The 23,592-nt window shown below is 36.7% G+C and overlaps 1 protein-coding gene across 9 annotated transcripts in view; it reads left to right on the top strand.

The window, feature by feature from the left end:
- LOC145687193 (uncharacterized) overlaps positions 1–23,592 on the top strand; it is a 277,098-nt gene that overhangs the window by 150,522 nt on the left and 102,984 nt on the right. For 8 of the 9 annotated variants that reach the window (XM_081760661.1, XM_081760659.1, XM_081760663.1 and 5 more), the window contains 3 exons: positions 1,086–1,178; positions 5,378–5,509; positions 16,056–16,151. In XM_081760661.1, coding sequence (XP_081616787.1) covers positions 1,086–1,178; positions 5,378–5,509; positions 16,056–16,151 — 321 coding nt within the window. The remainder of the gene's footprint in view (positions 1–1,085; positions 1,179–5,377; positions 5,510–16,055; positions 16,152–23,592) is intronic. The other variant, XM_081760677.1, reaches the window with a different exon arrangement.

The raw sequence follows: 23,592 nt of genomic DNA, 5'->3' as shown, positions 1-23,592 counted from the left end.
GTTTTGTATGGCTGCGAAACATGGTCACTTACTCTGGGGGAAGACCATAGACTGAAAGTATTTGAAAACAAGATCCTGAGACGAATATTCGGACCCAAGAAGAACGGGAATGGGGAATGGCGGAAACTTCATAACGAAGAACTACATAATTTATATGGTTTACCCAACATTTTTACGGTCGTCAAGTCTAGGAGGCTTAGGTGGGCGGGTCATGTAGCTAGAATGGAAAAAAGTAGAAACGCTTTCAAAGTCTTGACTGGAAGACCAATCGGAAAACTACCATTAGGAAGACCTAGGCGCAGATGGGAGGACAATATTAAGATGAATCTCGCAGAGATAGGAATACAAAGTAGAAACTGGATGCAGTTAGCTAAGGATAGAAGTCAGTGGAGAGCTTTTGTGAACGCGACATTGAACCTCCGGATTCCATAGGCCATAGAGTTAGTTAGTTACTGTAGGGAAAAGAAATGTACAGTTTTAACATCTAATTTCTGGTAACTTGTACACATTATTACGTTCGATCAGCAATCCCCTCTGGATATTCTCCAAGCTGATAAAAATTCTCGTGTAGTGCCATCTTAGTTATATTATATATTGTGAATACTTCATAGTTTTGGAATAATATTTTTGTGAAATACTGATATTAACTCAGTGATCTTTAAATCTAGCTCTACTTAATTGCATATCTTTCTTTTCTTTTTTTCTAAATTTTACATCCCGCAATATGGTATTCACGGATTTATAAACACTTTCTTTAGGAAGAAAAAATATAAAAATAAAAATGTTATAATGAGACAACATTAGTAAAAATTGAATTACTTAAATAATGGAAAATTGCGAACATATCCTTAAGAATATAGATTTGAAGTACAGTGTTACCATACATTAAGATATCTAAATATTAATAAGTTAATTATGAATAAAATTATATATATTCATTATGTTATACAGCTTTACGCGATAAAACTTGCTTACACGGTTTAATTAAGGAACATATGTTGGTAGTTATCATTAAGGTTATGTTCCAGAATATATTCTAATAAATGTAAATATGTTTTAATATGAGTCCTAATGTGTGGTTTCAGTTACAAACTAAAGAGGAAAATCTTAGTGAACTCCACAGTTCTCTCCACGCTGTTAATAGTGAAGCAGAAGCCTTAAGGGAAAAATATAATGAAGTAAGTAGATTTAAATATCATATGTCTCTTTTATGATTTTGTAAATAGGGAAAAAAAATGGGAACAAGTTTGTTCATGACATTGTTATATCAGTTATTTTCGTATGCTTATTAAGTATTGATTTTCAAATATGAAGTGTTTCTATAAAGTAACATAATTTCGAAGTGTGTCTTGAATCATTATTGTGTGTAAAAGCCACCTCAATTCATGCCATCTATCAACCAAATGATGTGCTGTTCCGTGTTCATGTTGTTACATCTTATTTGAACAGTATTTCTAAATTTCTTGCACCAACGCTACGTATTACAGTACCTCGATCTTCGATCTTGGCAATTTCTGATTTCATTGAATGTAATGAAACAGAAGCAAGACAGTTGAATTTACCTCATATATATATGTTGGATCTCGTCTATATGGAAACCACTCAGCCTCAAAATTTGGACTATTTTTTATTTTATTTTATTTAACAATCACCAGATACAGGTTAGAGGCCATTTTACACTGGATATCTAACAACAACAATAACAGTGGAAAGGATTTGGGAAGGTATCGGCCAGGGCCTGTTTACCATCCCAGTACTTGCCTGGTAGGACTGAGGAAAACCCTGGAAAACCTCAGTCAGGATGGTCGGCAGCAGGAATCGAACCCGCGACCTCCCGAATGCGAAGCCAACGCTCTACCACTTGAGCTACTTCGCTCGGTAAAACTAGATGTTCTATAAAATGGAAGAGGATAAAATTGACTAATTATTTACAGCTGTCGCCTTTCTTATGTGCAAAAAGCATGTCCCAACGGCTTACCACTGTATTTGTTAGTTATGGCGTAGTGGCTGATGTGTGAAGTGTGGGGTTCAATTCCCGGGGAAGGAGGAGTACTTGACTGTGATACTCTGTTCTCTCTTTAAACAGTAGTCTTGTTATTGGCAAGGGATGCTAGTAAAAATTTTCCAGATGTCGTGTTTAAAAATATTTGTTTAATAAATGAAAATAAAGTACTATTACTTAAAGAGACTCTTAAATGCAGAAAAAATTGAAAAGGCTTAATTGACTATTAATATCATAAGTGGTTTCAGAGCCATATTATTCTGTAAAAGTGTCTTCAAACGAGAAGTAGGTACTTACCTGCCTGTAATTTCTGATAAAGTCAATGCAAATGGTTCGTTATAAATTCGAGAAACAATAGGATATTGTATATGACAATGTGTATTCACAGGATAATACGTGAAACTCGTACGCTGGAAATCCGTTTGTTATCAAGATAGACAAGTAAAACTTATCTATTTTTATAATTTGTTTTAATCCAGGTGGAAATGGACAGCAGTCTGAGTGATGTTTTGTTAGAAAAGGATAATGAAATTCATATGCTGAGATTAGCGCTACAAGAAGCTGAAAATACCATTTTGACAAAGAATCAAGAGAACAAGTCATTGAAGAGTTCATTGAAGAAAGCTATAAAGAGAACTCAGTCGTTTCGACGAGGAGAGCTAGTCATGGATGTAGAAAACATATCTCAAACACTCCTTGCTGAAAGGAACGAAGAATTATCTTCGTTGCGAAAATTACTAAATGCAATGCAGAAGGAAAGTGAAGCACTTGTAAAGAATATGGCGGCTGATGCTAATAGCACTATTGCAGCGAAAGAACAAATGATTGTTGAACAGAATGAAGACATAAGATGGTTAAAAGCAGATCTAGAAAGGGTTCAAAAAGAGAAAGTTGCTGCTGAAATAGACTGTGCTGAGAAGGAAAAAGAAATACTATCGTTACGAAGTTTATTACAAAGATCTCAGGCAGAAACTGAAAAGATTGTGAACGATATGAAGGTTGAAGCAGGTAAAATTGTAGCGGCAAAGGAACAGGTGATCGCTGAACAGAAGGAAAAAATGAAATCGTTAAAAGCCCTTTTGAAAGATGTTCAAAACGTTGGAATGACTTCTGATTCTAAAAATGTTGAGACCGAAGATGAGATATTACGTATGATGGTGGAGACTTATCGTTCAGAAAGACATGCTTTAGCAAAAGCTTTAATTGACACAAGAGAAGTAAGTAAATACTATAGAAATTGCCATAGATATATTAAAAACGAGATAAATGAATTCATAAATCTTGCAGAATCTTAGCTGAATTATTCTACGAGATATTGCACAATCAAACTATATTATAAGTATCACAAGATTGTGGTAAAAGATGAAAATAGAGAAACATAATGAACTTCTGAATCAAACAGTTACAGAATAATGCCTTCAATAGAATCAGTAGGAGAAAAAAAAGTACACTAGAGGAGTGCTTAGAATGTTATTGTTGCTAATTGAAATAATGAAAATTGGGTTAATCCAAGCAAATGAGAGACCAAGTACAAGAACTACATAGAAAGAAACCATCACGCAAAAGTTCGACAGAAATGTTCTCTTACTGCCGTTTAACAGTTTTAATCGAAATATATTTCTTGAATAATATTATCCACGCTCTATTTCAAATATGAAGATACAAATGAAGGAAAAAGTCTCGAAATAAAGGTGTTACGAAGCGAAACTCTACGTTTTTAGTGCACGGTGCCAGATTCAATTCGCGGTGGGAGAACATTATGGTAGTTCGGATTCCGCCTTAAATAGTAGGTCCACATTTTATATAGCCGCAATGCTAAAAAGGAACGCTAACCTTCAACTAACGAAATGAAGCTTCAAATCAGGAAGAAAGGAGAAAAAACTACTTGAAATGTATAACCAAAAGAATGGAAATCTTTCTTTACTTCATTTTGATTGATTACTTTTCAAACTGATGGGTGCAAACTATAATGTTTATGTAGTTTTGTGTGTCTTTATCCTACAAATTCTAGATTAATATCGTTCAAATTATAGTTTGTAATTAAAGTCAATTATACTCAGTCGGTCGAGCTTTTACCTGAAGAATCCCGTCATATGTCTCTTTCTCTCTGAATAAGTCTGGCTGTGTATGTTGACGCACTATCATCTTGATTGCTAGGGGGAAAAATGTGTATCGTAGGATGCATCTGATAATATAAAATGTCCGCAGGTAATAATTCGTTCTATAAGAGTAATAATAGATCAAATGGAATACCATGAAATTGAGGCCCATACCAGTGCGGAACCACTGACATATTTGAAGCAGACAGTTCCTAGCATACGCTATACATTGCAAATCCGGTTGTTGCAAACAAAATGAAAGGTGACTCATCGGATCATATTACATGCTACCGCGTTAGCAGAGATGATCAGAAGTTTCGAAATGATAAGTCGATCGCTGAGGTCAAGATCATGCAACTCACATCAGACTAATTGTGGAAACAGGTCGATTCAGATGCTGATTGAGTTGTGCCTGATGAGATTTGTAATTCTTTGCGACAATCCTCTTCTATAACTGACAATTCTTGTCACCTAGACTTGACTTCCGTCCACTTTTTCCTCCAATTTAATGAAATGTCTTGCCACGAGTTCTGTATGCTCCTTCATAACATCTTGTCGTTCTGTATGCCATCGTCATCTTGAGACGTGGACTCAATTGTTCTCGATACATATGTCACACTGAATTCCATCTTAAACTGTAGATCCACGTCTCATATATACCCGGTGCTGAAAAGGAACACTAAGCTTCAACAAAATAACTGTCACACTTGACAGTCTCGAATACTTGCCCCAATTAATGTTGACGAAGGAGGGTGCAATGGCTTAGTTGTGGATCTTTCGTCTCTGGTACGATAGACCTCTGATTCCATCCCAGGCCATGCGACTTTATAGTGTGCCCCTTTTCCTCCCACTAGCTTCATTCCATCATAATTCATTTACAAATATATCTGATAACTGTTTTAGTCTTTAGGACATATACCATAACTATGAAACGTCAAATTAAGTATTTATTTCAAAAATTGACTGAACACTTAGTAACAAAATGAAAACTGTTTGTTTTGCTTTTTGATTGATTAAAGTTAAGAGTTACTCCAGTGAATAATCGAACATTCTTGTAGTATTTTCTTGATATCTGTTAGTTTTCGTTGTAAGTTACTATTTAGCACTACGTAGTCGATAAACTGCCACTGAGCTGTTAACATTTTCTTTTTTCTTTCATTTTTATTTTAAATCTGACTGCACACAATAGTACATTATTTTTAAGATTAGATAAAAATAGCTTTATATAGTAATTTACATATTTAAATATTTATCTTGGATTAATATCTTTTTCTAGATGGTACAGCAAGCGCAAATAGGGGACACGTTCAAAACTACCCAGAGGCTTCTAGCTCTGCAGGAAGCATTGTCTGCTTCTCAGAAAGAAAACGAAACGCTAAGAAGTAGAGTTTCTGAGCTAGAAAAAGAGGTAAGGTTTCGTGTGCGCGTTATTGTTTGGAAGGCAAGTTCACATAGGTAAAATTAATTTTTGATCACTAGTTGAGTAATAGAAAGTGTATATATTTACTTATTTATTTGTATTTTAATTTTTGTAAGTGTATTGAACGGTTAAGAACGGTGTAAGTATTATAAAAAACTGTAGAGTGTGTTCTTTTAACAGTTCTTCTAAGTACAAATAGCACAAGTTTACTTATTTATTTCGAAGGCAGAATAAGACTAGGTACTAGAGGTACTAAAACCGAATAACAGATGGTACTAGAGCTTCCGTAGATGAACATAAAATAGAGCAAGTTAAACCCAACGGTAGCAGAGTGGTCACGCACTAAGAAGATATAAAAGAAAGAATAGAGGAAATGTGGAAAATTGCGTAGCAGAAATGCCTCAGAAAACGAGAAGATGCAATGAATACTGGCACAAACAACTACAGGTATTAGTCTGAGAGGCAGTAATAAAAAAGTTATAATCAACTTAACGCCTACGATACTGAATCAAGAGGCCTAACCTCTCTTGTGTTAGTTAATGTGCCAGCTACGATCAAGTGTTGTAATACGCATTTGGGAGCACAGCACACATACGACACTTAGAGGGCTGACGGAAGTTTTCACTTTCGGAGGGCAACTTGCTTTTTGAACCTCATTCATTTTCATCATCTTTTCTTTCTTTTTCATCTACATTTGGGCTTCGGCCCTTGGCTACTTTATCACTATGACGGACTCTGGCAACACAAACGGTCAAGCGCTCCCTGGTCGACACTTAGGACTACCACCAATCATTCCGACGAATTCAAGCACTTCGTGCGAACTAACTACATCTATCGGATCTCGCAGCAGGACTCGCCATTTTTCTTGGGGAAGTCAACCGATAGGCAGCACATCTAGAGATAGGCATCCTTCTACTGAATCCACACAATCTGCTAAACGTGTTCGATCAAGGTCCCCTATTACATCAATGGATATTGCTAGCAATCCACAGCATACTAATATGACTACCGGGCCTATTGATCATTCTTTATCACGTTCAACTTTCGATCCTGTCTATCATTTTCTACTCACGGATTATGACTCTAAATTCACAAATTCCAAAATGATATTCTTACAAATCATGAAATACGTTCCTAGGGTACGGGATACTCTAATCCAAATCGTTTCTACTAGGAATGGCTACATCCTGAAATCCAAAGATCCAAATTTTGGAATTACCATACGGAACAAAGCTTCCTACGAAATTTTCGGGAAAAACGCTAAACTCACAAAATTGGCAGATAAACGTCAGAAGCAGCCTCCACCACCGCGACAGCCATCTTTTCTATCTGTTGTCATTCGAGGTGTCTCACCCGAACTGACAGATGCAGAAATACTCGAGGAACTAGCGCAAGAAGGGATATCAGTCGATAAATGTCTTCGGATTCGAAATAATAATGGTCCTACATACATGGTCCGCGTTCTTTGTAAGCGTCAGGATACTATCGACTACTTATTACGATATGGTGCGCCAATCTATAAGAAAATCCACAGGGTTGAACCATCCAAAACTCAAGGACCATTACCAATTCGTTGTGAAAAATGTCAGGTTTACAACGATCATACTACCGCTAACTGTTCAAATCCCTCTAAATGCGGATACTGCTCAGGGCTGCACGAAACCAAAGCGTGTCCCAATCTCCAAGGACCGCCGAAATGCAATACTTGCAGCGGGATTCATCCTACCTACAGTTATCGCTGCAAAGCCAAACCAGCTCCAACTCCTGAGCATCCAGAACTAACGGTACCACTAAAAACGGCCGATAAAGCAACTCAACCGACTCAATCCATATTACCTCCGCTAACCGTTGAAGATCTCCTCCGTTATATCAGCTTGGTGTTACAAAATATTTTTCCATTTCAACGGGCTCATATCTTACATCATATAATCTCTGCCGCAAAATCCATTTTTCACATCAATCTCCATGCAACGTATTCCAATAATTATGTTCATTTTCACATTGGGCCTCTGGAAACTGCTGTTTAAAACCATGCATGTGTTACTCTCCATTATGGGGATTACTTTCCTGTTCGCCAATATTCGTTCATTTTCACAACATAAGCTGTTATTCGAAACATTATTATATGAAGAGCATATTAATGCATTTGCACTTAACGAAACCGCCTTAAGACCGAACGTGTTAGCCCATATTTCTGGTTACCAACTACAGCGCCACGATTATCCCGATCATATGGCACGTGCTCAAGGAGGGGTTGCAATAGGTTATTCTCCCAAATATCCAGTAAGAGCATATACTCCTCAAGTTTTTGCAGATCTCCCGGAATACTTACTTTACTCTATATACTTTCCATCATTAATAGTTAATTTTAGCACAATCTATATTCGACCACGCCAACCCATACCATTACAGTATTTTGAATATATAGCCAATAACTTTCGTAATATTATTATCATGGCGGATATCAATATCCATAGTCGTAGTGCTCGTGAAAAGGCAAATTTTCAGCAGTTCTTAACTGACAATCTCCAGCTGCATCTTCATGTCCTTCCTACTCATACCAGACCAATCAGTCAGACTACACCAGATGTCGTAATTACATCTATAAATCTTATTAACGACTGTCAGCTTGAAGTTCTCGATTCCATCGGAAGCGATCATCATCCAGTTAAATTAACATTAACTCGAGGACAACCGCCACGACGGGAAATTGCACCGCGACATGTTCCTAGATTTGACAAAGCGAATTGGCCTCTTTTTCGGCAAGACATCGAACACACTCTTTCAAGTGTAGCAGCTCCAGCTACAGAACCTGAGTTGGCTTCGTGTCTTACTACTCTCACTGAGGCAATACGAACCAGTGCTCATAATAACATTCCAACTGTTCAAGTGACTCTCCACAAGCCAAAATTACCACCGACGTATGTCACTCTCATACATAAGGCTCGCCATCTCCGTGAATACCATCGAACAGGGAATGATGTCTATCTTCATCAACATCGCCAATGGCAACGAACGGTTCGTAATTATCTTGCTGCATATAAACGTCGCAGTTGGATTAAGACTTGTAATACCTTATCTGAGGAAGCACACCCATCACGCTATTGGAAGAGGTTTAATCAACTAACTGGCAAGAATACGAAAACAACTTATCCTCTAATTTCAGATGGCACCCCTCTTTTTTCAGACCAAGAGAAAGCTAACGCTTTTGCTAGTCAGCTACAGACAGTTTTTACTCCAACAGCTGCCTCTAAGATCTCTGAACGGACAGACATCTCTTGCATTCCTGCTTTACAACCTTCTGCAGACTACGTCATTGATCTGGAACATCCACTCACCGCACCGATTACTACAGATGAACTTCACATTGCTCTCAGGCGGAAAAAGAACACAGCCCCTGGGGTTGATAACATTTGCTATCGACATATTAAAGAAGCCCCGCAATCACTTCTACTACTACTGGTGGCGATATACAACTTCATTCTCAGAACTGGTTTCTATCCCTCAGACTGGAAAGTATCAAAAATTTGCATGTTCCATAAACCGAACAAGCCTGTACATTCTGTTTCCTCTTACAGACCAATGACATCAGTATTCAGTAAAATTTTTGAGAAAATTCTTGTCTGCCGTCTTCATAAGTACCTAGAGACAACTACTCTACTACCCATCCATCAAGCAGGCTTTCGGCCTAATTTCTCCATAAATGACCAGCTACTTCGCCTCAGCACCATAATCACTAACCAGTATAATAAAGCCTTCCCTTCTTGCCTCATTCTTATGGACTTAGAAAAGGCTTTTGATAAAGTTTGGCATTACGGCTTAATCAAAAAATTACAATCATTCAAGTTTCCACTTTGCTATTTGAGGATAGTATATTCTTTCCTTACAAATCGCATTGCTTATGTGACAGTCGGCAATGCTCTATCTTGGCCTATCTTTCCGCTTACTAGGGTTCCTCAGGGTTCTGCTCTCAGCCCTTTATTGTATATCCTATACGCTTCTGATATCCCTGCTGTTCCACGCAATGTTTTTACTTTTCAATACGCAGATGACACAGCTTTTCTTGCTCTTGGTAAAACTATCCAACAACTTAATATTCTTTTACAAAGAACTCTCGATAATTACATCAAGTGGTGCAAGAGATGGCATTTAACCATTAATACAGAAAAGACTCAAGCAATCATATTCTTGCCTCCAAACAGACGTTCCCGCGTTTACAGAAATCCGAATCTTTTGCAAGTAACTGTTGATGGATACCGTGTACGCCCTACCCCTACTGCTACCTACCTAGGCGTGGTTTTCGACTCAAAACTCACTTGGAATGCTCACCTGAAAAAGCTAACAGCTAAGGCTAACATGAGGTTAAATCTATTGCGCCGTCTCACAGGCACGACTTGGGGTCTGAAAGCTGAAGTGATACTTCACACCTATAAGGCATTCCTCCGACCCATCCTCACTTTTGGACACACCGCCTGGAGCAATGCTTCTGCGTCATATTACGAAAAACTCTGCATTTTGGAGCGACATGCTATTCGGCTGGCTTATCGTATTAAGATTCCTTACCCTACATGGCTGACATATGAGTATATCGATTTTTCAAAAATCACGAAACATCTCTCAGAACTACGACTAAAGTATATCACTTCACGTATACAAACAGGTCATCCGCTATTCTTGGACATCCTGCAGGCTGATGCTCTTACTGACGCTACATTTCGGTACAAACATTCGCCGTTAAACATCTTAGTATCTCTGTTTGTCCAAAATACACATCTGACTGCTGACGAACGGGAAATATATGACATTTACTTCATTAATGATCATCTTCCTCATATTTTTCCATATTAGCACTGAAATTCTCACTATTAACGAGTCGCCCCGGGACAGAAGATTTAACACTGCATCTGTCTTGCTAATTTAACTATGTCTGTGTTGTGTTTGCACTTCATCTCATACCTCATCTTCATTGCTCTAAGTTCTATTACATTTGTGATACATTTTGTTGTTTTTTTTTTTTTTTTCTATCATATTTATACTTTAGCACCTCGTATATCTATTTGCACATATGTGTTCTACTTTTGATTTATTATTATTATTATTTATCAGTAACACCTAGTTTAGTATGCTCACTTTTTCCTCATGTTTATATAACTGCACTTTGACCATCTCACAGTGTTAACAATCAATGTAAATCTAAAGGCATCTCTGCCAAAGAGAGGGCGTAACCCTCTAATGGCTGGGAGTAGGAGTATCACCTTTGACCAAATCAGTGAATAATTGATGAATAAAGGATTATCCAGCTCACTTATAACCCTATTCCCTTACCTCTATAAAAAAAAAAAAAAAAAAAAAAAAAACACTTAACGCCTATAGTCTAACAGTTTTGTCTATTTATATAAGCACACCAAAAAGAGTCTACAAACGTATCTCCACGTTAAACTCAATAGCGGGTAACATCATCGCCTCTGGTTTGGGTAACCGTCTGAATTCTGCTTGGAAGTAACTCCAGGAAATATTTGTAATCATGTTGTATCTATGTGAATTATTCATTCACCAGTAGATTGCGTAGTTCCAGCTGAGTACAGGAATAACTGTTTCTGTGTTTTACCCGTTGCAAGTAATCTAACGGATTTCTAATTAGATTTAAATCTGGGAACTTGTAGACCAGACCGAGTGAGTAGGGTGCCTAAGGGTTCCTACAAGTACAAACGCTTTGAGCTCTGTGAACATTGCATTGTCATTTTTGAAGATGGGAATATTCATTGCATATTTGTCGTGAAAATGTTCGGAGAAATTGCAGTATTTGCCTACTATAGGTAAGAGAAATTGTAGTATCTAGTTACCATAGATTTCATGGGCCCCTAGACATATTATCTGTGAGGACTCTCTCACCGGTCATCAACAGTGTTGCCAATACCGTTTTTGTGAAAATAGCCAAATAGTAATTGAAGAGTTGCTAAATTACTGTATTACCAATAGATTAATCTTAACACTCAATCTTATCACCAAAGAGTGTTCAAAAGGTCGATAAATGAATATGTTTCAAAATTTAATTTAATCTCTCGAAAAATGATAATTATTTTGTCGCTGAGGGAATTACAAACTTAAAAAATCGCAATTGAATGAAGAAAACTTTTTATTGATGTTTCCTCCCCCTACCTCTTATGACCAGTCCTGCTGGATACTAAGATTGTTCAAATTAACATGGAGTTCATGTTGTTATTCAGCTGAATGAGTGGGCCCAAGTTATAGTATGAGAAACACTTTCTTTAGCTTGAATCACACACTGCAGGTGAGTGAAATGTTTCACTGATCTTTCGATATACTCGGCTCTTGCAGATAAACAAAATCACTACTCGTCAGGCCACACTACACATTTCCAGTCCATTACAGCCTAAGCAGTGGTTCCCAGCGAAATTATACTCATTTTCGTACAAATTAAAAGTTATGAGGGTTACGTACGTGTGCTTCATCCATGCAAATACACATGTGCACATAACGTCTTAGGCACGGGTTATATAAATGTGTGCTTCATCCATGCAAATGCACATGTGCACATGCACGACTTAATCACGGTTATGTATGTGTGCTTCATCCACGCAAATGCACATGTGCACATAACGTCTTAGGCACGGGTTATATAAATGTGTGCTTCATCCATGCAAATGCACATGTGCACATGCACGACTTAATCACGGTTATGTATGTGTGCTTCATCCACGCAAATGCACATGTGCACATAACGTCCTAGGCACGGGTTATATAAATGTGTGCTTCATCCATGCAAATGCACATGTGCACATGCACGACTTAATCACGGTTATGTATGTGTGCTTCATCCACGCAAATGCACATGTGCACATAACGTCCTAGGCACGGGTTATATAAATGTGTGCTTCATCCATGCAAATGCACATGTGCACATGCACGACTTAATCACAGGTTATGTATGTGTGCTTCATCCACGCAAATACACATGTGCACATAACGTCCTAGGCACGGGTTATATAAATGTGTGCTTCATCCATGCAATTGCACATGTGCACATGCACGACTTAATCACAGGTTATGTACGTGTGCTTCATCCACGCAAATGCACATGTGCACATAACGGCTTAGGCACGGGTTATGTACGTGTGCATAACCTACGCAAATGATCATGTGCACATACACGGGTTATGTATGTGTGCATCGCTTATGCATGGATAGTGCACATGTGCCGTACACGTACGTTTTGTCTGGGACTGTTATCGTTTATATTTATTATTTAGAAAAAATCACACAAATGTGTCGCGATATCTTAGTGTACAATACATTGTGTCGCCAGTCTAAAAAGATTGGGAACTGGTCTAGTCTCTGTGTTCTTGAGCTCAATGATGACTGTCAGCTTTATGCGCCGCAATGTCTGTTGGTACTCGATTCCAGTTGTGGGAGCACAGTGGTTCAGCGGTAGAGCGCTTACCTCTGGTGCGTGGGGTCTCTGGTTCGATCCACGGCCAAGTAAAGTTGTAGTGGATAACGTCGTGCTCGTGGGTTTTCTTGGGGTACTTTCGTTTCCTCCCAGTTTCTCATTCCACCAATTCTTCCTCATCATTCGCTTGCTTTCATGATCGTCTCCCTTAGTCTAACAGGCATAATCGTGGGAATTTAAACTCAAAGATTTCAGTTTTTTCGACTCCAGTTGTCCATTACGTGAAATTTTCTTGGCAGTGTCCTTTCGGAAATCCTTGACTAGGCTTAAAACTTACCTTCGGTATTTTCGGTCAGGGATGCTGATAGGCGGGCTTTAAGTAGCAGATTGTGCCCTTGAAATTATTTGAGGGCTGGAGGGATAAACTCGAGAATAGTAAATTTGGGAAGAGTCATAATAGTAAATTTTGGGGAGATAATGGTAAGTTTGGGGGATAATAGCGAATTTGAGGGGTATTATAGAAAATTTGGGGGGTTGCACCCAAGCCTTTGAGAGGAATTGACATCCCTGCTTTGGGTTAGAATAGTGTTATGACCATAGTTCTGACACTGTTTTGCGTTCACCCGTTAGACTGTTTCTTGTGCGTTGTAGAGTCCGCTGTAATACCAACTGATTGGATAGACCCATGGGAATGCCCAGACACATTTGTCTTGTTCTATTTATTTCGTTTTTGTAGCTATCCTGTCATACATTTGCTACGACCTATCTTGAGAAGCTGTTTCCACGCAACCGACTGGCACTCACTCTAATTAACTGCAATAGTAATACTTCAGCGGTGATAGGACACTTAGTCACATAATAGCAGCGAAGCACCATCTACAAACGATAGAAATGGACCAGCGTTGAGAGTGAAAGTAACTTTTTTTGTGTGTGTGTGTGTGTAAATACGTAGTGAAATAAAAAGTAGAAGTAGTAATAAGTAAATTAAGCAAACAATTTTACACGAACGACAAACAGCCACTATAATCCTACAGTGTAGGTGAAACTACAATGTCTCCGTACTACTTCCTTTCTCATAGTTTTCTGTGTTGCCTATTGGAGGAGTAGTAGTTTTTCAGAATCTCTAAAGAACTTTACTCGTAACATTCACCTAAAAAAAGTCATAAGGAGACAATATTCCGGATCAGATTGAATGCAGCGGCAGTTGCAGTCGGTATCTACCAGTTGTACAAAGTAATAAAATGAATCTGGAGGCAAGAATACCAAAAGATTGAAGAAGAAATGAAATCGTGCCAATCTTAGGAAATATATAAGAGAAATTGAAGCTGCTTCTTGTAACCAGCAGCTTTAATTTTTTTTTTACAAAAAATGAATAGAAGACAAAACAGACAGAACATGCGTGAAGAACATTTTGGTCGTAGGAGATTAGCAGTAAATTTCATATTCGCACTGAGGAAGATAGTTGAAAAGAGCAGTTGAAGAGATATACTGTAAACAGTTACAGGAGCTTCTTCGTTGTTATATGGTTAGCTCACGCACCTTGAGTGCAAGAGACCTGGATTCGATTCCCAGTTGGAGCTCATGTGATATAGATTCCACATTAATCTGTAGGTCCACGTTTCGTATAGTGTCAGTGCTGAAAGGTCCGCTAAACTCCAAACCAATTCATCAATACTGTAAATAGTTAAAGCATTCATAGATCTTGAGCCAGCATATTACAACGTGCGCAAAGAGGATATATGAAAAGAACTTCATCAGATTGGAGTGGAGGCAGTGCTCTGTGTCTCCTATATATTGTTCAGCATCGTATGCAAGGAATAGTTAGGAGAATAAAGGAACAATAGCGGACAGAAATACGTTTATATTTGAAACCTACGTAATGATTTTGGAAGTTAAAAAGAAGTTTAAAGGTAACTATATGCCTGCGTCAGATGTACAGAAGAATAATGGACTTCACGTAAGTCAAGCGAAAATAAAATTTTCAAAAGATAAACATAAAATGGCAAGCAAACAAAACTACGGAGGAACTCATTGAAAGTAGCATTAATTTTCAATTACCTATGTTCAGAAGTTGGCCTCAGGTGAACAAATGAAAGGCGAATTCATTAGGGACTGTACAGAAAGAGCAATTTTACTGAAGGATGAAAGATCGGAACATGCCTAGGAAAGCAGATTTCGTGCCCATTATAACTATGCTGGACGAAAAAAGCGGCACAGAATCTTAGTTACGAAAGGAAAATTTCAGAGAAACATTCTTGGAGAGACAAGAAGAAATAACCAAATGAGAAATTAAATATTCAGAAGTACAGTTCAGCCAGGAGTGTGTCCAAGACTATATGTCGTTGGTATACACATGAAGAGATAAAATGAAAAAGAACGTTTGCCTAAGAAATTTGTACTCGTGAAAATGACAGAAAAAGCGGGCACGCGGAATACCAGAAACAAATAGCAGGATGAAGTCTAAACGAATGTAATGACACGCGAAACAAAAGATAATAATAGTAATATCATTACCAGCTGTAAATAACGTGATATCAAAACCCTTACACTTCATTTCATTGTGCTTTTTAAGTTGTAGAACGCTATGTTCTCCAGTTGCTTTTCGTTTTATCATTATGAAAAGGGAAGTGGTACAAAATGAATTTTGTATTTTAAAAGGTAAGTAGTGAACACCTTGTATAAATTTTTATTTCCTTGGCGCTATATTGTGTGATAAAAGGTTCTTCCTTTGTATTGTAATAGTAATAAAAGTTACGTTAAAAGCTTGTAGATTTGGACAAATTCCGTTCCTTCCATGCATACGGTAATATTTTTGTACACAATTCTATGATCTATGTAATCGGTATGCTCCTTTTGCTCTTAATATTCCTCGTACATCAGATTCCTTCCTTGGATATAGGTGTGTTGTTTTGTGTGTGTGTATATATTCACTTTGATACTTTCTTTTCTCAATAATGTTCACTCTTCTGTATAATTCACTTTTCACATCCAATAGTCTGTATGAGGTTTTCATTTCTCTTTTTTTCTCAGGATAAATCTTGCATTATAATTTTACTCGTATCCTAATTATTCACTCCATTGTTTTCTCGTTGATAAAAATGAACTTAATTTTATTTTTGATAGGTTAAGAACCAGCAAATCACCATTCATAATCTCCAGGACGCTGTTCTGAGCACCAAACAACAACTGCAGTCACTGCAGAGCAAGGCTGATCTCGATGTGAGTGTAGTTTCTCCTGGCACATGGAGTTGGGTGCCAGGCAGTAAGAATGGGCATATTAGCAAACGAGTTGTGCATGACATTTGAGAATGTGCAACTTTTCATATTGCATGTTCCTCTATAACTTTGCCTTTCATTTCTCCATGCCTTGAACAATGACAATGGAATGGGTGTGTTGCGTGAAAGAGTAAATAGATTTCTCATGATTGCCTTGTCGAATTGATAAGTATTGCCGTTATGTGTTTGATGTCGAGATTCATAATAGGTTCAAGTTCAGTAAAATATGCACAAATGAAAACCAAAATGGAGAGTCAATAACATACAAATTAGACCATTAATGTGTACAAGTGAAAGCTTTTTATAGTTTTAAAGGTTTAATTGGTTTTCCTAGTATTTTAAATCGTGATCTTCGATCGCAAATATGTTTAATATATCCGATTATGAAAGGTAGTCGTTAATTTCTATAGTTTGAGATATTAATAGTTTGGTATTGTTAACTCGTAACGTGACGAGACGTAGTAATCGTCTAATAGTAATAAATTTAGACCATGTCTTCTGAATTATTGTTCAAAGTTTTTCAGTTGTAAACTTTGTATTAACAGCTAACAAGTACAATTTTATATCGTTCGTGAAACCTCGTCAAATGGATTATTTAATGTGACATGAATTACAATGTTATTGTTATTTTCACGTCTTCGAGTTATGCTTAGAAGTTACAACATTTTAGGTTGCAAATTTAACATCCAGATTTAAAAAAAAAAAAAAAAAAAAAAGTATTGTAAAGTTCATTAAAATATGCACAATTTGAACTTGCCTAAGAAGTTGTTGTGAATATATTTTTAGTTTTCTGCAAATCCTGATTGCGGTTTGCAAAACAGCTGACTTTGGGTTTTCGTTTTCCTTTTCCTATCCAACAACATTGTTATTATTGTTATTTTAATCTTAAAATTCAAGCAGACGTTTGCACCTTATTGACTTACTGCTAGTCTCTTAAGGCAAGTATATTTTACTTAATTGTCAGTAATGTGGATGTCCTTCCAAAGTTGTGTGAATTTTATTTGAATTTTTAAAGTATTATTTATAATAAACACGATTTGTTGAGACAAATGCCTGCGTGCACATGTGTGTGTACGTGTTTATATGTTTTAATATTTAAACGTCAGAGTTATATTTTTTTCCTCAAACGGCACGTTGTTACTAACATATGACATGAAGAAAGATATATAGTGTATGTTTGTTTGTGTGTGTGTGTGTGTGTAAAGACAATATTTATATAAATGTATGTACTGAATATTTTGCGGGTTTCCATGTGCATAATATGTTACCTTTGACGGACATATTGGTACGCTGCACGTTTGTACAGTAATTGTAATTTTAATGCTACAGTAATTTATAACTATGTATTGCTATCACACATTATATTTTGAAAGGATATAGTGCGTGATGCATAATCAAACAATATGCTAGTGTTCATTGATGGGAAGTAACAGTTACCAATGTAGTCTGTGATTTTATCTATGGAACTGTAGAATGTTTCTGGTATATCATAGAAAAATGAGAATTGTTAAGTTGTTTGGTTTTATTATCAATAACTATTCCCATACAACATTTAAACAACAGAGTTTTGATGCAATAGAAATATACGTTATACATTTGTGTTTTCGACTGTCGCTAATGAGCTCAAAATGAAAGATTTCAAGTAGCAACAATAGTGTGAATAAAGTTACCTGGAGCCAGTATTTGCTGCTCGATTTAGTACTTCCATTGGTCCTTATACTTGTCATATGGTTTGCGCGCATATTTCCGGTTCAAGTTCTGCAGGTTAGTTGTTGACATCAGCACAACCCAATTAACGGATAGAGTTAAGAAATAGGAATATGACAAATTTCATTCAAAGTCGAAGAACAAACCACACGTTACCCAGTTAACGTAATCTTGTTCGAACTAACGTGATCATAGTTACGTATAATTTGAATTAAGGAGAGTTTAAATCTGATGGAACACGCTTGAATGGAAAAGTATCGGTACAAGCACGAGAAAATGATTGAATACCACTGATAGGGGAGGCCGTATATAACATTTTTTAATGTTTCTGTTTATGGAAAGAAGAGTGCAAGGCACCGACTTTATTTTCATGTAAGTACTTAAACAAATCGAATTACATAAATTACACTACAGTCATGGAAAATTTAATGACAAGTAAATGTAGCTATCCATGTAGTAAGCCAACAGATCTTTGAGGATAATTCACTTCTCTTAATAAAAACACAAAATACATATTGAAATAAGGAAAGTGAGATTAAAATACCAGAAAACACTTTAAACAAATATTTTACAGGCGAAATAATTCAAGATGTATCTAAGTTAATGTCGAAATTATATTCGGTCTTCAATTTTTCCTTTGTATCAGAACCAAATTTAAATTAGAATGCCAGATAGATCTCTCTCTCTCTCTCTCTCTCTCTCTCTCTCTATATATATATATATATATATATATATATATATATATATATATATATACTATATAGTATATAGTATATATATATAGTGTTCGAACTGGATAAAAATCAGAGGCGGTATGTTTTATTACGACTTTGACTCGACATACCGGCTATCGAAATGTTGAAATGCATTACATAATGACTGAAAACCATTGGAGAGGTTCTCTGTAATAACGGGTGGAGGGAATATGGAGAATCTTTGATCCCCCGCCAACAACTCCTGAAAAAAATAAAAAATATCCTCTTAAGTTGTATTATAGAGAATTGTGCACGAAAATGCTGAAAAACCGAATGAGGATATTAAAAAATTCCTGTGGAAAAATTCTCGGCTCTCCCATTCGATTGTAAGGCTAATCTTAGACGGAAGCATTTATCGTAGCAAAAATCGTATCATCGATATCCTACTGTGTAAAGTAGCAAATGCTATAGCACTTCCCATGCCATGGCATTTCTTGTCGATAGAACCTGCTCTATTTCATAGCATTTTCCCCAGCATTTATGGTCCGATTGCAGCGCCGTGGTGTGTTAAAAGGAAGCGAAAGATTTTGTGCCAAATATCCATGCTCTTTGTTTTGTGTGGGAAATTGAATTGTAGTAAAGCAAAATATGAAATGAAATCTTTAAGTTTTACGTCCCACGGTTATGCCGGTTAGGCTAAAGGAGACGGTGATGATGAGTAATGAATGAAATGGTGGAATGAAGAAAGTGGGAGAAAATCCACGCACACTTTGTTTGTCCACCACAAAGTTCACTTGGCAGGGGCTGGGATCAAACCCGGGACCCCAAGCACCAGAGGTGAACGCTCTACCACTGAGCCACCGCCGCCCCATTGTAAAGAAAAATGAGTTGAAGTAGGAATGCTCTTTGCCCACATCTTTGGGTTTTCGTATTTTAATATAACAAGCGAAAACTGTTGTTACAATATAGCTTTAGCTACCTCACGCTTTAGTTTCGGACGTCACAAGATGCTTATCAAAATGCTACTGTGTAAGAGCACCACATACTTTTGATGCCATAGAATATTATACGAGATTTTTGACAGCACGTCCGCTACGAGAAATGAATCCGTCTAAAACTAGCCTAAGGTATTGCAAACCCCCGGAAGGTCCTCCCCACAGCAGACAACCTCTAAGTCAGCCCATGATCAAAACATGGCATTTATATGCATTAAGGCAAAAAGACACACACATATACATAAAAATGAAACTATTCAATATGGCACATCAAAATATAAACTTGGTGAACTTCTTTAAAGGCACCTCATTTTAAAAACAAAGTAGGAAAAAGATAACAAAAATGTCAGTGTTGTCAACTTAGAAATTATTTCCAGATAAGAAATAAAAACATTTTACGTGCAAAGCTATTCGTCAATTACTGAGTATAAAAATGGATTTATTAAAGGTATTTAGCATCTACTTTCCAGTGACGGTATGTTTCAAGCATTGAAAAACCAGAGACGGTATGTCTTCATCACTGAAAAACCAGAGGCGGTATGGCATACCACCACATACCGTCTCACTTCGACCACTGTATATATATATATATATATATATATAGAGAGAGAGAGAGAGAGAGAGAAATGTGAAGTCGTGCTCTGTATGTGGTTATATAAACTAAACGAAATTAATTTAAAGAAAAATGTCGAAGTACACGTTCTTTGTGTTTACACATCTTTACGGTATGATCACGTTTCTTTAGTAGCATCTCTACCTGTAAGCGTTTTCCTTAGTTTCATACGGTTTACATAATTAGTGATGATTTCAGATCAATTTTCCAGGGAGAGAAAATAAAATATCATGGAGGAAAGGGAGACTAAAGAGTTAAATCAGAAATTTGCAGAAGAGAGAACTTGAGCTCCGGGTAGAAGGGAATTCTCCGTAGGCTATTTTTCCAAGTCATCACTGATATAACATGTGGATGAAAAATGTATTTGAAGTACCTTCACTCACAAATGCATATCATTGTAAATGCATTCTCACTTCATTTCAATAAAATTACTCGCGTGGTTTAGATGATATACAGAGTGGCCCAAAAGTAGGTATACAGTCCCGTGCTGTTCAGCTCATTGATTTTTATATTATTTTTACAGCCATCAGGTAGACTTAGTTTCTTTATTATTTGTTCTTAATGTCCTTTTATTTATATCTTAAGCTCGGAACAGCCGCAGCAAATAAACCTATAAGCTAGAATGTTATACTTGATCAATGCAGGGTTGTATATCTACTTTTGGGCCACTCTGTATATTAAGGTAATGGTGTATGCTTTTAAAAACTGGTTCTCAACTTTTCGTTATAAAATTTACCTATACTATAAGTGAAATTGTCACTGTTCCATTTGCATAGGCTGCTACTTAAAATTCCGTTATAATAATTAGTTAATAGATGAATTGTCAATACAGGTTTTTGTTTTTTTGCAATGCAGTGAATGTTCTTAAAAATAAAATATATTGTCCATTTTATATATATTATGTTACATTTTGCAGAGCAGGTTTTTAATTTTCATTTTATTTACGTCGCTTTAATGGTAATAACTGGTGAACGTACATGTTGAAACACAATTTTAAAAGATAAAATATTTTTATATCTATTTATTCATATATTATTCACCATTTCGGTTGTTATGTTTTTGTTGAATTGATTATATTTTAATGACGCTCTTAATTGTGTGCAATAGTGTCCTTAATAGGAAGTATCTGTGTTCTTACGCATTATATTTCTGATATGTTTTCAACACTATATATGCGATTTTCAAGAATTGTTTTCACCCTTGAAATTCCAAAAATTGGAGATATCAAGATCAAATGTTGGACATGGGCAGTGGAGGTAGGCCTGTTAGCATTATGACACCATCTTAAATTTAGCTCAGGAATTTTAAATGAGATGGGGACTATAATATGTTGTTTTAGGGTATATTTTCTTCAGGAAGTCAAATACAAGGACTTTTTATCCATCGTTAGTCTTTAGGTGATACCGATCGTTGATGTTAGGAAAGTTAGATAGTTCCAAAGTTAGAAATCCAAGGAGCATGAGATCTGGTGAGTAAAATAGCCATGTGATGACTTCTCGCTAATCGGGGCCGCGGTGGCTCAGTGGTAGAGCGTTCACCTCTGGTGCTAGGGGTCTCGGGTTCAAACCCTGCTCCCGCCAAGTGAACTTTGTGGTGGACAAACACCGTGTGCGTGGGTTTTCTCGGGGTTCTCCCGTTTCCTCCCACTTTCTTCATTCCACGATTTCATTCATTGCTCATCATCACCGTCTCCTTTAGCCTAACCGGCATAATCGTGGGACGTAAAACTCAAAAATTTCATTTCATTTCATTTTCTCGCTAATCGATCCAACATCAGAAATTCATGCAAACTAGCTTTCCCAGGATGGTATGGGGCATATTTTCATACTGAGAAAATTTGGGACACTTTCCTTTGAGATTCAGTATTATTTCAGATTGTGAAAAACACGCTTGCGAAGAATCTGCAGGTCATTCACCAGTCAGTGAATCATGGGTGAACATAGGTCCTATATATCACACCACACCGTGAGGTTGGTCCCGGCAATTGGTTTGCTGTAATTTGTCCATGAGAGTTTTATCAGATTAATAACGATAGTTCCGTTTATTGACATCATCCATAATAAGTAATATCGCTTCATGAGTAAACAACATGTGCCTAGGAAGTATGGGATCGTCATTGCATCGAGCCAGTGTTCATTGTGTGAACTGTATTCCCATATCAGGGCCAGTCTCAGACATTTCTTCAATACTTTATGTGGATGTCAGTTCTGCCCGGATGATGCGCGTTAAACTCCACTGCAGTTACTCTAGTTCTACAATCGATGCTTATCAGCAACCATTACCTTTCGGAAAACCATAGCTTCAACGCTCCATATTCCTAAATATATAACAATAGATCAAACCTAGCTTCACATTTGAGTTTCTGAGAAAAAAAAATAGCCTAAATCGTTATTTCACACGCTTCTTTTCTTTTAAAATCTTCCACCTAAATCCAAGATGTAAACTTTCAAGGTGTATTCCAATAATGTCCCTGTGCCCCTTCAAGTAGATCCTCACCACCATTGACCGTATTACATTTAATTTCAATTCCTTCACCTGTTTTCAAATTACGAGGGTATTTCGAGACTTTCGTGTTAAAATATTTTACTTTTATCGTAATACGGGTGCAATATGAAAGGGGAAAGTTGTTTTTCAGTTCAAGCAAGGTTTATAAATACCATTTACTTCGTTTGATATATTTCATCATCTACTTCGTTAGTGCAAGTTATCCTGTTCAGGTAGACGGTGATAGATTCATCAAGCAAAGTTAGTGAAAGTTCTTCAGTTCAGATAGACAATGTTATATCCATTAAGAAAATTTAGTGCAAGTTATTCAGTTTCAGATAGAAAATGTTACCATTTCTCATTATTTAGGCAAATCCGTTTAGTACCTAAGTATCACAATAGTTTCTATATTAACAGATATTTGTGATTTTATTTTGTGAATTAAATTACTTTCAGCACTTTTTTTTCTTTTTTTTTATGTTGATCTTATATCAGAGCGTTTTGAATGAAGCTATACGTTAAACAGGAAGTTTCTCTAGTTTTGAATTTGGTTCTTATTTGTTTAATACTGATACTTGCGTATAATAATTTACCACCTTCGGAATTTCTGATGTCGCCATTTCTAATAGGGTTCAGAAGCAGTGTGTATGTATTGCACAAAAAAAAAAAAATAAAATAAAATAAAACACATTATATATGTACTTCTCCAGTTCATTGGTGGTTCACGCGCTTAGTCGGCCTAAATGAGGTGGGTAAAGATCAGCCCTTTTCTGCCTGTGATAGTCATAAATACTAAAAGTGTTCATAAAAGCCAGTATATTGTATGATTATGAAATTCAAGCATTAAACGTTACAACTATGGAACATATTGTAGCAAGTGACAAAAAGAA

This window comes from Thermobia domestica, chromosome 1 (genome assembly GCF_964235325.1).
Source record: "Thermobia domestica chromosome 1, izTheDome1.hap1.1, whole genome shotgun sequence".
NCBI lineage: Eukaryota > Metazoa > Arthropoda > Insecta > Zygentoma > Lepismatidae > Thermobia > Thermobia domestica.
Note: the sequence above shows the minus strand (reverse complement) of the source record. Positions and strands in the feature narration are given on the sequence as shown.